Below are 14,391 nucleotides of genomic sequence, written 5' to 3' on the forward strand. Positions count from 1 at the left end.
TTTTCTCCGCACTTCAGCAGCATCAACAACGAAGAAGCGGTGGAGCATTTATTTTGCGACCTCGTTAATTTGAGGGAAGCGAAATGCCTCCTGTATCTCAGACAGCAGGTGTACCCGCGCCTACGTACTTCTCTCCCTTTCCCCTAAACCAATTTGCGAGCATGATCTTCAATGATGCAAGCGCAGCTACACCGACCCGACCGCGCAGAGGCCGATCAACCCGAACATCGCGATCGAAACGAAAACGACGTCGAGGGTAGAGCGGTCGGTTGACAAGGACGACCCCGCTGAAACACGTTTCGATAAAGAAAGTCGCTAGCCCAAGGGTTCGCGAGAGGCACTAGATATCGCGACATTGTTAACTGCCGCACTATTGGAAGCGCGTAGCGGCCGACATCACCACCTCAGCTGCGCCATCTCTCGACTTGCAGATGTCATGGACGCACCGCCTGTATCTCTGTGCGAATGGTTCTTACACCTGCACTGCGAACTATTCGGCCCTGCGTCGCTGGCGATATCGCTCGGTTTATGAAATATGGAGCCGAATTACGCGTATCGCTTGCTGGTACCGCGGCCGTGAACAGGGTGCGTCCCGTCAACATCGCAACATGCTACAATGACAGGACAGAAATGTTTGCGTGGAACGGAAGATTGGTGGTGAAATTTTCATGACGCTACAATGATTGATTCAGATACAGGCTGATACGGGCTGAGTGGGAATTGGCTGACGATGGCGTTTGCGCTACGGAGGACGGGCGCTCCCGTGATCGACGCTACAGCAGGATGCAGTCTCAACTTTCCTGCTTGAGATGCACTATCGTGGTGCAAACTATCAGTTTCGCTGTTGAGATGACGTTGCCCAGCCAGTACCACGGCTGATATCGACGCCTCTTCCCCCTTTCCGGTCTTCGTTCTTCCCCCACGCTCACCCACCAGTACAGTAGGAGACCCCTGGGACGTGCAGGCGCATCGGCTTGTAATCCGTCGATTTGGCTGCTAGTCAGGAACGACTGAAACGTGCAGTCGCGCTATCGATCAATTGTCTTGTAGCGCACGCCGGAGTGACAAGCGTTCGAGAATGATGCCATATTTAGTAGCATGACAGATTCGTCTTGTAAGAAACGACTGCAGCTAATGTAGACTTTGCGTCTATCGGACTTGGCTACCAGTGGACTTCAGATAACGGACAAGCTATGCATCGGCCTTTTGTGGTTTGTTGCACTTCGATATCGAGAACGGTAGCTCTGATGAACTCTAAGATTTGTTTGGCCAGACCGTGCCGCCGGTATCCTCTGGTCGATGATAAAACATTACAATATCAGCGAAGCCTTCTTCACCTAAACCAGAAAACTGAGTACGACCCATCGTTGCTAAGGATGCGTCGTTGGGTGCCGTCGGCAGTCTGCTTCCTCCCGAAAGGATCCGTAAGTAGCATTGTAAGCTTCTCTGAAATCGGGCCCATCTCTTGCTTCGACACAGGTATGGGTGGGCTCAACAGACTCGGATCAGGCTGCAGGATGGCAAAGATGCTGCTCTTTGATCGACCGATCATCCGACGATGGACATCTTGCAAGTGGTCGTATAGGGGCCAGAGTGTCTCCAGGTATCGCGCGGCGACGGGTTCGCATGGTTTACATGGCTCGAGCATATCCATGCACGACTTGGCGTACGTGAGATCAGCTTCGACTCCTTCAGTTTGACCGTCCATGAGTTTAGTCGTTGCGCTGAAGAGCAGGCAAATGGCAGCTGAGAATGCCCAGTAAATACTATGATCGTTAGTTCGTGGGGTGTTCGGGTTTTGTATACGAACTTACATGATCCAGCAACGCGTTGTCAGCGTACCGTCAAAAGAGATAAGGCTCAATATGCGAGCAATGTTCTGGGCAGCCATTGCACATTCCTGTCGGTATATCTTGACATCTTCGACTGAAATGTTATTCAACGCAGATGGAATTCCGTCGATAAGCTGGGCTTCTGCTGAAGCCACTAGTAGCTGGCGGTATAGCAGGACCAGTGCACCAAGATACATGATCTGAATCAGTCAATAAAATGATGATACAAGAAGATGGAAGGTCTCCTTACGTGCAACATAAAGACCGCTCGCCTTTGGAAGACTGTCAAGTCTTGTGCGGCACTAGACAGAAGCGTAGGGATCTGTAACGTTTGCGGAACTTCTTCACGCCACTTTTCCAGCTTCATTGTGAGCATGGTGATGTTCCCTTTGGTAGCTAGCTCTGGAGATGCCAGTGTCTTGGCAACCTCGGCGGCTATCAGGTTGATCTTGCTGGTTTGCATGTGTATGAGTTCATCGATGGACAGCTGATCTTGGCGATGGGCAATGCAGGCGACCTAGCCATGTTAGTATCATGAAAATCAATATAGGCTCGCCCTGGCATACCTGGATGTCACTGGCTGTCACCTCAGTGGGATAGCCGAGGGTGTAGGCAAGCCATGAATCCATGAATACGAGGCTACGGAATATCTTTCTCCAGTGGTCGTCCGTTGCTGAGCGAGACGAAGTTTGCAGAGCCGGATACTTCCAACGGGCGATCTGTAGTCCTGCAGCTGTGGCTTGTTAGTACAATCACATGATCAAGTGTACGAGTTGAACATACCGATAAGATACTTGGCGCTCATGTGCTTCTCGAGCAAAGAATAAAAGGACAAAGATAATAGCAAGCGCATTGTGCGGAAATAGTCTTGTCTGGCAGTCTGCTCGTTGAAATGAAGGGTCCCAGATGCGTAGAGCAATCGGCGCATCCGATCAGGGTAGGCATCGATGTCGTAATGCGCGCCCATAGCAGCAACTGTGAAGCATTCGGCAAGTGTCATGTCGTCCACCTTCTTTTGGGGCCGGTAGATACGGTCAAGTATCTCATTAACCTCATCATAAGTCCACATGAAGAGCAGCGACCCAGTTCCTTGCACGAACGCGTACATGGACCGCCGAACACGATCCTCGGTCGGCAAAAATGCTTGACTGAACTGCTGGCCGGATCCATTGAGTATCTCGCCTCTGAGGGTGACCAACTCACTGAAGGCCAGCGTCAGAGCATTGTGGCATGCTTCGGCTTCGGGTCCGGCTGATATGCTGCTTGATTGGAGAGATACCGGGCTGTCTGAAGAGCTCGGGCTAGCACGTGAGTATTGTCTCGTGTTGTTAGAAGTGTCGGTCGTTGAGCGACTATTCGTCGGTCGCTGTTTGCCAATGCTCGGACTTGATTGTTGCGACTTGAACTCGTTCAGATAGGCCTGATACTTTCGCCAGTTATCCGTCTTCTTGTAGTCGTCCATTTGGGCTTCGAACTCTTGCATGGCTCGGGCCGCATTGCTTTCCCAGATACGCTTTCTCTCTGAAGGAAGCTCCTGCCATCTCCGACCGACTTCGCGAGCTATATCCACAAAGGATAGTTGGCTGACCTCAGGGTCGGTACGAAGCTGGTCGGCGAAGTTTACATCTGACAACAAGTTAGATCAAGTCCTGATGATATCATGTGCGAAGAGCGTACATGCTGTCTTTGGCTTCTTTGGCGCATTTGGGTCTGCCCGCGGATGCCGCCTGTACCTCCTCTTCTCTCGTGGTGGCAGGGACGTTGTTTGCCTGGTGAAACTTTCCAAAGCGGAGGTCGATAATGACGTCGGCTCAGGCGAGTTATTTTCTGGCTCCAGTGATAGTGATTGAGGGATGCCGCGGTACGTGGCAATCTCTCGCTGTAGTAATCTCCTGTGGCCAAGCTTGAACTCGAGCGCTGTTAAATCGTCCTCCGTGATGTCTACAACCGTCTCCCAGTTGTGGAACCCATTCTCAGCGAGCACCTGAGCATACTGAGTGAGCCCAAGTCGCTCCAAGACTTCAGTGAGGTCTGGGACAGAAGAACTCGGAAAGGTAGGGATCGCCATGAGGGGTGACGTCTGTGGTGGAAGAAGATGGGAAAAGGGACAAATGGCATATATGAGCGCTGCCACACGGCATGACAGATGCCGCGACTATGGCCTTACAGGCGGGCTGAAGCTGAGATGGACGTTATAGGGTAGCGCGCAGTCGTGGCCGGTGATCCAGACCGCGTAGATGAAAAGAAGGGTGTTCTGGGAGAGCCTCGAACGTCACAGCCCGGACCCACTTTTGACACACGCTAGTGGCAGTAGCCGGTTTCTGCCACAGGGCAAGAACTTCCATGGGAATTCAAGACGCCGCCACACGACGCGCCCATGGTGTTTGTGTTTTTCCATGAGCACGTATTGCTAAGACGGCTCGGTCCTGCTGCTGTTCATCTCATTTCGCTATTGCTGCTGAGCGCATCGGCCTTCTCTAGCGTGCTACCGACATCAGCAGCAGCACCGCGCTGTGTCCAGACCTCAGAACACCACGCAAAGACAACGATGCGAATCATGTGGCCCAAACACTCACTACCAGTGTGTTGCCGCTCAATGCAGCTATACGCGCTCCAGAATCAACGTATGATCTTTTGCGCTATCTGCCGAGGGAATGATTCCCGGGAAGCTTAAAGTTGACCGCCCTTCCACCACTCAAATACATGAAGCAGCTACGGAATTGCTTTCCACCTCCCTGTTCCAGTCAGAAGCCATCATCTGCACTACAGTGTCTCTTGAGTGTGTAACCCACGACCGGGGTTTACCGATCGAAAGCTGCTCGACGATCGTGTTCTTATGTAGGCCAAAGGCCTAGACTGTTCGTGCATCTCCGACACAGCGGCGCGCCATCTCGCCAGCCTCTAGCTTACCCACACGACTTCCCGGTTCCCGTGCATCTCTGCGCCACACCTCCGCGCGATGAGTAGGGAATGTCTCTTCGCTTGGATCGGTACCCTTTCCCCACACACACTCTTGCTGATCATGGCCATGGTAGATTCGCGCAGCCTTGCCATTGGCGCTGGCAAAGCTGCTGATCTCCATGTTGTGAAACGAGCAGCCTCGTGGCCGTCGTGCTAAGCACGTGCACTCAGATCCTGTTCATCGACTTGGAGCATTCAGCCATCAATCATGAGGCTCGTGCCTGGATCACGCATGACGATCCACGCTACACAAGCAACAGCTGTCAAATCGCATCAAAGGGTACAGCAACCGACACATGCACCACGTCCTTGGCCAAATATCAGGCTCTCTTGAACTATCAAAATTAGTACGACTGCCCAATCCTTACACGAGCTACTGCAGACGATGGGCTTGGAAACGCCCCAAAATAACAGTGTTCTGTACGCATCATATCGAGCAAATGGGGGTCAATTTTCGGAAGTATGCACTACGCTACAGGTACTTTTGCATCAGCTCTTTCACGCGCTCCAGGTTCAGCGCTTCAATCTTGTTTCCGTTACCGTCCATTGTCTCCGCCATACACAGGACATTGTATATTGCTTCTTCGACTGCGTCAGCGCTCGCCTCAAATAAGGCATTGATTGTCTGATCGTCGGTCATGGTCACCGATACCTCTCTCGCCTTGTACGGATCGACAGATGCTTGCCCCGCTGTGACTGTCTGCACGTTCAACTCGTTGGCGGTAGAGAACGCGAGGAAGACATCGCCGGAAGAGTTCGTGCCGTAGCCACCTACGCGAGACAATCCGACAGTCGCGCGTTTGGCGAGCCTTTGCAGTTGTTGCGGGTGAAGCGGCGCGTCCGTGGCCAGGATGATTATGATGGATCCATCTTTCTTGTCCTTCTCCTTCTTCACCTTGAACAGTAGGTTCGCTTGTGCCAGTAGTTCTGGATCGTCAGGGTTCTCCTCAATCTTTCGCTTCTGCTCTTCATAGATGAGTCTCCCAATCGGCGCACCTCCGATCTTGAGATCCCACATCTTGCCGTAATTCGCTTGGACCAGAGCCGCGACTGCATAACTCTTGCCATCCTCACCAGGCACTACACGAGAGCTGGATCCAGTGCCACCCTTGAAGTAATGGCAAATCATACCCGTTCCACCGCCCGTGTTTCCCTCTTTCACAGGGTCGCTGCTTGCTTTGTCGATGCCATCTACGACATGCTTCGGTGTCACAGCAAATTTGGACACATCGTGCAGGAAACCATCAAAGGTCTCCGCGACGACAGGCAATAGGAACCAATCGACCTTTCCATTCTTGTCGCAGTTCTCACGGATCGCATATTCGTAGATGCCGTTGTACGCTGAGCCAACGCCAAAGCTCCCCGTGATGATGATTGGGGAGAAAAGAAGGCCCATCTCTTCGATCAGATGCGCTCCAGTCATTTCCCCAGAGCCGTTGAAGCGGAACATGCCTGCGAAACAAGCTTTGTGAAACCAGTCCTTGCGCGGAATGATGGTCGTCACGCCAGTGTTGATGTCGTTCGGTGGGGCATCGGGATAAGCAGGAGATGAATGGATGGACTCAGTGTGCACGAGTACACCGGGAATATCTGTCAGACTGTTCTTTGGGCCGGGCTGGTAGCGACCAAGATGCAGAGTTGGTAACAGATCGCGGATGCGCTGACGCGGGATAGTAGAGGGCGCCGAACCGGAAGCCATTGCAGGTGGTAGTGATGACAAAGATGCGATGATAATTCGAGGGATTGAGATACCTAGATACTCTAGAGGAGAAGTGTGAGTCTGCTATGTTGCAGCCTGGATGCCTCAGATACTTATACACATTCCTACAGGTCGATGTGTCTGCCTAGCGTATGCACTCAAGAATAGGTAGCTTACCATCCTCGCGATCCTCCCGGATACCAACACAACGCCTTTCTCAAGGGCGCAATTTGCGCAAAACATGGCGAGGGCGTTTTCGCCTTCCTAGTCTGCTCATAGACTTACCTCATCGCTCTCGCGGTCCCTCCAGGCACCAACATAACGCTGCTTTCGAGATCGCAAGCCCTGCAAAACCTCACGATGGCCGTTGTGGTGATGGAGATTGCTACATGCGGAAGACATGAGCCTTTATGAGTCACTTTGAGCGATAGCGATTAAACCCACCGCATCATAAACTCATTGGCACGGAGATATCTGGATGCATGCTTGCGACGGAGTTCAAACGACACGAAAGAGTCAGACCCGACGACCCGCTCCTTCGCGCATGATTAGCGTAGTGGCTTGCGAATCAACCCCGCCTCCTCAATTTGCGAGACGCGCTCCTCAACACCGCTGGATCACAACGTTGCAACGTTTAGCAGTCAAGGATGAGGCAGCTGTGAAGCCATAGCGGTCGTTGGACTCACGTGTGCGATAAGCGGCCGCCGCGCCCGACAATATTTCCGAACAGTAGTTCACGACTCAGGTGCCAAGGCCCACCGAACCGGTTCCTGCATAGCGCATCTCCAACACCACAAGCTTGACCTTCTCCAGTCGATGTGATCTCCGCAATGTGCCGTGTCGGAGTTATCTGACGTAGTCGGACCGCTTTCGAGCACCCCCACCCTTGCTGTGAGAAAGAATCCGCAAAAAAAACTCCGAGATACTTGCTCGATGTTCTTGCCTCTTCATCTTTACCACCGGACGGCAACATGCTTACACAGCTTCTTGCAGTAGGGCTTCTGAGCCTCGCGAAGCCCGCCCGAGCAAGCTATGGATTTTACGTCGGAAAGAACCTAACGCAGGATGGCAGTGTTATGCTGGGTGGCACCGGAGAAGAAGTGTCCTCGCACTGGCTTCAGATCTTCCCAGCAAAAGATCACGCCCCGAATGCGACAATCACAGTTGGAGTTACCGAAGACGCATCGATGCCTGGAAAACTGATGAACATCTCCCAAGTGCCGCACACATTCCGCTATCTTTCGATGGAATACTCCGACTTCGAGGGCTTCCCACCTCCACTGACGAATGGTGGTGTGAATGAGAAGGGCGTCGCTGTTAGGGACATCTGGGCACAAAACCGAGATGATCTTATTGCCATGACGCCAAACCCTCAGACAGGTTTACAATACTCCGACCTAGCTCGTATTGTTATGGAACGCGCGAGCACCGCCCGCGAAGGTGTTGAGCTCATTGGCCAGATGATTGCAGAATACGGATATGCCGATTATGGAGGTAACTCGCATCTCATCGCAGACGCGAACGAAGGCTGGGTTGTATGGCAGATGTCAGGAGGCAAGAACCTTTGGGCTGCAGAACGTCTCGGCGAAAACGACGTACGTGTGCTTTACCCAGGTTACATTGAGGAATTCCCGGTCGATTTCGAAAACAGTACAGACTACATGGGTAGCCCGAACATCGTGAGCTTTGCCGTCGAACAGGGCTGGTGGAATCCGAACGGCACCGAGCCGTTCAACATCTTCAATGCGTATGCCTACCAAGCGGAGGGATACACTGCGCGAGACGGAGGTGCGAAGTACATGTCTCAAGCGGCTCTTGAGAACGCCACCCGCGCAATGGCTCCGGTGACCGAGAAAGACCTGATCGAGCGCGTTCGCGACTACCGTATTTCAGATGATGAAGCCGGATATGGCCAAGTAGTGTCTCTTCGCGCAGACATGGACCCGGATCTGATTCGCATCTGGGTCGCTCCAACCGGATCTGTGACGGCACCCTTCAACCCGTGGTGGCTGGGTGTGAAGAGCGTGCCACCTGAGTACGGCCTCCATCGCTATCTCTACAAAGATGCCGCATCCACCTTCTTGGATACCGACTACCAATACCAAGAAGCCACGCACTTCGCCGGACGCATCTTCAAGCAGGTCCTCTACTACACTTGCTCAGATCCGGAGTCATACCTGCCCATCGTCCAAAACATGCTCCACGGATTTGAGAACGCATCATTCGCAGATATGGAGTGGGTCGAGCGCAGTGCTAAGATTTTGGTGGAGAACGGGATGCGAGAGGATGCGCTTGAACTGCTGACTTTCTATTCGCATACTAGGGCTGAGAAAGCTCTGGCTCTTGGAAAGACTATGGTCGATGCGCTCGACTCGTATGTCAAGCTTATGGGACAGTTCCGCATGCCGACTGGTGACCGCATCAACGACCCTGGGCTTGGGGCGGAGACTGTTAATTGCTTGGTTGGCTGGGATCCTGACCAACCCGCTGATCAACAAAGACCACTGAAAAGGTTCAGACGTCAAGTCTAACATGAAGCGGAGGATACGAGCAATAGTTGCATCTATCTGTCACATTAATTACTCTTGTACTTATGCTACACCTTTACCTGCTCGTAGACCCAGACCCTTGTTTTACACAGTCGGAGACATGCATATCTGAGGTTGCCTTTATAATTATGTCAAGAGCGCATTATCTGCCGGATGACAAGGAAATGTCTCAAGAGGTGATTGCGATGAAAGTTGAACCTCGCCCGCGGACGCGTCGAGATGACAGCATCACATGACTCGGCTTACTCAGCCACAAGCGAGACGGCCCTTGCGGACAGCGGCTCCGTAGCTTCCATCCTGCCACGCTTCCAGCACGCGCTCTACGATGCCGCCATCGCGCCCTTCATCACAATACGGTCGAGCAAGTTCCGACAGACGCGTTTGGTGGTCAGATCAGGGTGATCAATGCTTTGTAACTCAGGGCGAACGCGCATCGCTCCCCGCCGCCGCATCAGCAGTCAGACGCTCGCACACGGACCGCCAACCATCTACATCAGATGCCAAGACTTTCTGGTCTCCTGTGCGGACCCTGCTGTTCATCTTCTTCGATCCAAGCTCATAAACCAGCGCCTTAATCACATATGTAGCTCCATTGTTGGTGGACGGGGATCCGGCGTCGACCGCCTATGCACCCACAGACCAGGTTATCAGGTCAAATACGATGTCTGCATGCACGCCCATCATGCGAGACCGAATTTACCCGGTCATTCTACCATCGCGTCTAGGCCCAACACCTATGATCTTACACAGTCCAGTATCTGTCGGTTGGACGAGCAGAGGAATATGGTATACGACCAGGTCTGTCCGCCATGGCTACGGATTACTTCAGGGGTCTTATCCCTACGGAGCGTGCGGATAGCTTGGCCCACGTGGAGTCAAAAGTTCCAGGATTGGAATTGGCATTTTAGCTTTACATACTGCAGACGCGATGCAGTAAGCGGCAGCCGAAGCACACAACAGGCTCGGCCCGCCAGTTGCTTGTGGCCCGAAGGCTAGTCTTCGGAAGGCTTGTTGAGACATCTGGCATGCGAACTTGCCAGTAAGGCTTGCAGAACCCCCCGCCTTTACAGCAATTCTTACCAAATGACCCCGCCTTGCAGAGTCAGGATGAGGTCCAGGCGATTGAAGACGAACACTAGGGGTACGACTAGCACAGACTCGGCAGTGCATTTCGTGATAACCAACCAGATTCATGTGTCAGCCCGCACGCGATCGTACCTACAGGGAGCTTGCATACCTTGATGCCTATCTCACAGGCATGGGAACCAACTGTTATAGCTGCAGGGTTCAATGGTATCTCGATGATGCTCGACCGCCTATGATCAGCTCGATGGCCGATTCTCTTCGTATACGTTGTAGACTGCAAGATGAGCACAGTGCAGGATTGCCGACTCGTCAGCCAACACGTTCGATTTTTCCGACACCCGCGTCTTTGCCTAGCCCTTCATTGGGTAGTCTGTAGCGTACGTAAGTGTTCGGAATTACGTTGAGTCGGAGTAACCACCACTAAGATGGATGGGAAATGCGCACTGTGGCCCTATCATCGCAGAGCAAACCCGCCACCGCTGAGAAGAGCATAACAAAGTGTTATGTCGCGCCAAACTGGTCTTAACGCTGTGCTACCATGGCCTTGGCTGCCCTGTACAGGCTGTTCAGAATCCCGGCTTGTTTGGTTATGAAAAAGCAGAGAAACACTTATCACTCTTCTGTAGCTCCAGAAATAGCTCCATACCGGCAACGGTCTTCTCTCTTGCAGACTACCGCGCAAATCGCTACCACGTTACCAAGGAGCAATACCAACTACCTCTAGCGATCATCCATGATGCCGGAGCTCCTTCCGCGGATATCACATAACGTTGCCTGCTGCACTATCTTACCGCTCGTTGGTCCGTCACAACCCACGCTACGCAAGAGCCACATCTGCTAGTACAAGCCACATGTAACTCAGTCAGCTATTCCCATCTCTATTGGCGTTTGATAATCGTATTAACACTACGCTGATGCTCTTGGCCATGCGTGGGGTAGACCGTAAACCGCTGTACATCCGAGCTCTCGTCACCAACAACGACAACACACCGAAGGATGAGGCTATGCCTCCCGATGATCCGAAGAGTTGCTGATGCCTCAAGACTGCAGCCTCGCTTGATGGTCATCCTTCTGAGTTGTACGTGATCAAAAGTATAAGAATGTCCTTTCCTTCCGCTCTTTGCTACAACAATCTCAAGCCAACAGTCACAAAATCCTCTCTTCAACTCTCACACTCTGCAAACTTTCAAGATGTACGCTCTCACTATAATTGTCGCCGCTCTCGGTCTGGCCACCGCCTCCCCCGCCTCCGACTTCTCGCCTCGCCAGGTCGCCACTGTTGCCTCCGTCGACCGATACGCTGGTGGTGGCTGCACTGGAACCATCTGCAACAAGGCTGGCTCAGGCGATCTTCACGCCGGATGCAATGCCATCACCGACGCTTGCCAAGCTAGCTTGAGGCTCAACTACGCCAACGTTGGTTGCAAGGGTGAGCATTATCTTTCGAGTCCATGTATCGGGCTATGATATGATTGGAGCTAACAAAAAGTAGTGGCTATCTGGACAGATGCCACATGCACCAGTGTGAACCAGTTCGCCAATGTCACCAGGCCTGGAGACTGCTACGCTCTTGGCCCGGCTATCAAGGGCATCTCCGTCACCTGCTAGAGTACCTCAACTAAGAGACAACGCTGTGCGATGTCAGGCCTTGTACGTGGATCTCGAGGGGAAAATGGTTGAGAGCTTTGTACTTGGAGCTAGAGTAGATTTTGCCGCAAGGCACGGAGAGGCTGCGCGACTGCTATCCAACATTACGGTCTGACGCAGCGGTTTGTAGCAATTCACCACATCACCTCCAATTCTATCTGATTGCCCCATCTCGTGCGGCTGGCTTAGCCTTGCTCTTTTTGCCATGTGAACGTGCGGGATAAAGGGCTTCGATGTTTTCGCCTTGAGGCAACACGCTGCAGGGAAATGATATGATGAGTTATCCAGCGATGACGAAGGTAAAGCCTGAGGTCAAATCCATAACGCTAACGATGGCATTCATTGATGTTGTTATAGCCCCTCAATATTCCAGATATATATGCAGCTTGCATCTCACCACTTGGGCGCCGTTCCAGTCGGATGTATCCTTGTCTCTTGTGTATTCCAGCTTCATGCATCATCGTGCGTCGGGAAGTTCCTCCTCTCTCTCCTTTTTCGTGCTTATACCGAACTTGATTCGTTCCTGTTTTGTAAAACGATGTACTTTAAGAGGATCTCGTTGTCGGGCGTATAAAAATTTGGCGTCGCTGGCTATGATGTAGCTCTTTGTCAGCAAATAAAGCAAGGTTCTACTTGCCCCAAGACGCCTACCCCTATGTCCAACGGCCTTGCGTCGCATGCGACGGCGATCTGTTGTCGGGGCGTGGAGTTTGGCGTGTGTGGCTTTGTCGATGGCGGTAATAATGAAGCTGTACATGATGCAGGCTATCGCGAGAACGACAACTGCAATAGCGCAGGTAGTGAGGAGATTCATCGGCTGCAAAGATGAGGTGGCGCCCTCAAATCGCACTTTGTGTGATATATGAAAAGGAAGGTGTTGGGGGCCGGACATGTAGCTCTTGCCCAAGCGGGAGTAATGTACCGGAGAGAACTGTGTAGTGGCAGAGTTGTAGCTTTGACAAATCGTTGCGGCCTTGTCATATGTCCTATTATGTCATTGTAAAGTGGGTCATATGAGACAGTCGATCAAAGTGAATAGATGTGCTTGCAGACTCTTGACTTTTAAGCCTTGCTACCGGCCGTTTCTATATACAGACGCTAGTAGTTCCAAAGTCACGACCTCTTGAAACGTATATGCCTTAGACTAGGATTAAATATCTTAAAAGTGCATCCACTGTAAAGATTTATCATTTGTCGTAAACCCCGACCCCCGAAGCACCATCTCGAGTCCGAGGGCTTCACTCATCCCAGGTACTGCTAATGCAGCTTTACCGCAATAACCCTCCCACCAGCCTTAGCTGCTCCATCCGGTCCAAAGCCACCCATAGTAGACACATAAAGGGTACTGTTGTCTTTGTCCGTTCTTCCGAAAGTCGACGCCGTACCGCCCGCAACCAATCCACCTTCAACGATAGTCGTGATTTTGCCATTTAGTTCGATGTGATGGATTTTGTCGCCTAAGGGTGCTGCCAATGGCGCACAGACGTACATACTGCCATCCCTCGCAACTGCCAAATCGTCAGGACCGTTGAAGGTTGAGTCGCGCGCGGTTTCGAAAAAGCCGTTGGGTCTGCCAGTAGATGGGTGGACTCGAACGCGGCCAGCCAGAGACTGGGCGGTGTTGGTGTAGTATACGTAGTCATTGTGGAATTTGATCCCGTTGGCACCAAGCTGTACCGGGGCAGAGAGATTGGCTGCTAAGCTAGGATCCTCGAGAACGACTTCCGTTTTCCCAGTACTGACGTTGTACGCAGCAATGTTTCCATACATCGAATCTGCCAACAGCAACATTTCGTGATTCAATGTCGCCATGCCATTAGGCATAGCCATGTCAAGCAGTTCAGACATCTTACTGACCTTGACTGCCTCGTCCTTGACAGTCACATCAAGTTTCCACAACGAAAAGCTCTGTGGATTGGTCGTGTTTCCAGGAACTGAGTTCGCAACGATCACAGCGAAGACATCCTCTTGAAACTCGGTAATTCCTAGGGCGCCAGTTGCATTCGGGAAAGTGGCGATGACGGAGGAACTCGCGGGTGAGCCTTGCGGGTGGACGATATGCACTTGAGCAGCGTCGAGAGTCGTTACGAGAAGGGAGCCGTTGCCCATCGCAGCAATGTTTTCGGCCCATGTGCCGTTGGGAAATTGGTAGACCGTCGAAACATTCGTGGCAAATGTCGAGGCCATAAGGGCTGAGATGACGGACATGGGCTTCATCCTGGCGCGAAAGTGCTTCATAGCTGGTAGTTGATCGAGGGCTTTTCGGAAGAGCTGAGTTGATGTTGAAAGGCACGCTGTCTCCGAGTACTGTGTCGGTGATGGAAGGACCCCTTATTTGTGTACATCCCTTGAAGCGAAAAGGAAGCTTGCTTTCCTTTTTATACGGGTTGATCGTGCATTGTTTGTTGGGCCTTGGCTACGCCCGAGCAATTCTTGTTGCTTCTGTCGTTGACTCTCGCTTTTCAGTAAGCACTCAGGCCACCCAGATCGGTAAGCACCCAGGCCGGATTACCTCGATGCTTGCCACCATAGCGAACACGGTCCGCGGAGTAATCCGCAGTTGCGCGATGAACAGGAGGCTACGTACGCCTACCTAGGTAGCCTTAGACATTCGTCC

At 52.3% G+C, this 14,391-nt stretch overlaps 5 protein-coding genes across 5 annotated transcripts; 2 read left to right on the plus strand and 3 right to left on the minus strand.

Annotated features, from left to right (window-relative positions):
* Positions 1 to 1,333: 1,333 nt before the first annotated feature.
* J4E79_010531 (uncharacterized protein) lies at positions 1,334 to 3,900 on the minus strand (the record flags this gene model as incomplete). Its single annotated transcript, XM_049359368.1, has 6 exons — positions 1,334 to 1,766; positions 1,815 to 2,032; positions 2,083 to 2,349; positions 2,399 to 2,565; positions 2,616 to 3,458; positions 3,510 to 3,900. 6 exons carry the CDS (start codon positions 3,898 to 3,900, stop codon positions 1,334 to 1,336), a joined length of 2,319 nt encoding a protein of 772 aa, XP_049206179.1.
* Positions 3,901 to 5,265: 1,365 nt separating this feature from the next.
* Positions 5,266 to 6,492, minus strand: J4E79_010532 (uncharacterized protein; the record flags this gene model as incomplete). The annotated part of the gene is made up of 1 exon (XM_049359369.1): positions 5,266 to 6,492. One exon carries the CDS (start codon positions 6,490 to 6,492, stop codon positions 5,266 to 5,268), a length of 1,227 nt encoding a protein of 408 aa, XP_049206180.1.
* A 971-nt stretch (positions 6,493 to 7,463) lies between these two features.
* J4E79_010533 (uncharacterized protein) lies at positions 7,464 to 9,023 on the plus strand (the record flags this gene model as incomplete). The annotated part of the gene is made up of 1 exon (XM_049359370.1): positions 7,464 to 9,023. One exon carries the CDS (start codon positions 7,464 to 7,466, stop codon positions 9,021 to 9,023), a length of 1,560 nt encoding a protein of 519 aa, XP_049206181.1.
* Positions 9,024 to 11,318: 2,295 nt separating this feature from the next.
* Positions 11,319 to 11,735, plus strand: J4E79_010534 (uncharacterized protein; the record flags this gene model as incomplete). Its single annotated transcript, XM_049359371.1, has 2 exons — positions 11,319 to 11,556; positions 11,620 to 11,735. 2 exons carry the CDS (start codon positions 11,319 to 11,321, stop codon positions 11,733 to 11,735), a joined length of 354 nt encoding a protein of 117 aa, XP_049206182.1.
* A 1,296-nt stretch (positions 11,736 to 13,031) lies between these two features.
* J4E79_010535 (uncharacterized protein) lies at positions 13,032 to 14,012 on the minus strand (the record flags this gene model as incomplete). The annotated part of the gene is made up of 1 exon (XM_049359372.1): positions 13,032 to 14,012. The coding sequence occupies one exon, from the start codon at positions 14,010 to 14,012 to the stop codon at positions 13,032 to 13,034; it is 981 nt and encodes a 326-aa protein (XP_049206183.1).
* Positions 14,013 to 14,391: the final 379 nt, after the last annotated feature.

This window comes from Alternaria viburni (genome assembly GCF_023758015.1).
Source record: "Alternaria viburni strain BMP 2772 chromosome Unknown scaffold_31, whole genome shotgun sequence".
NCBI lineage: Eukaryota > Fungi > Ascomycota > Dothideomycetes > Pleosporales > Pleosporaceae > Alternaria > Alternaria viburni.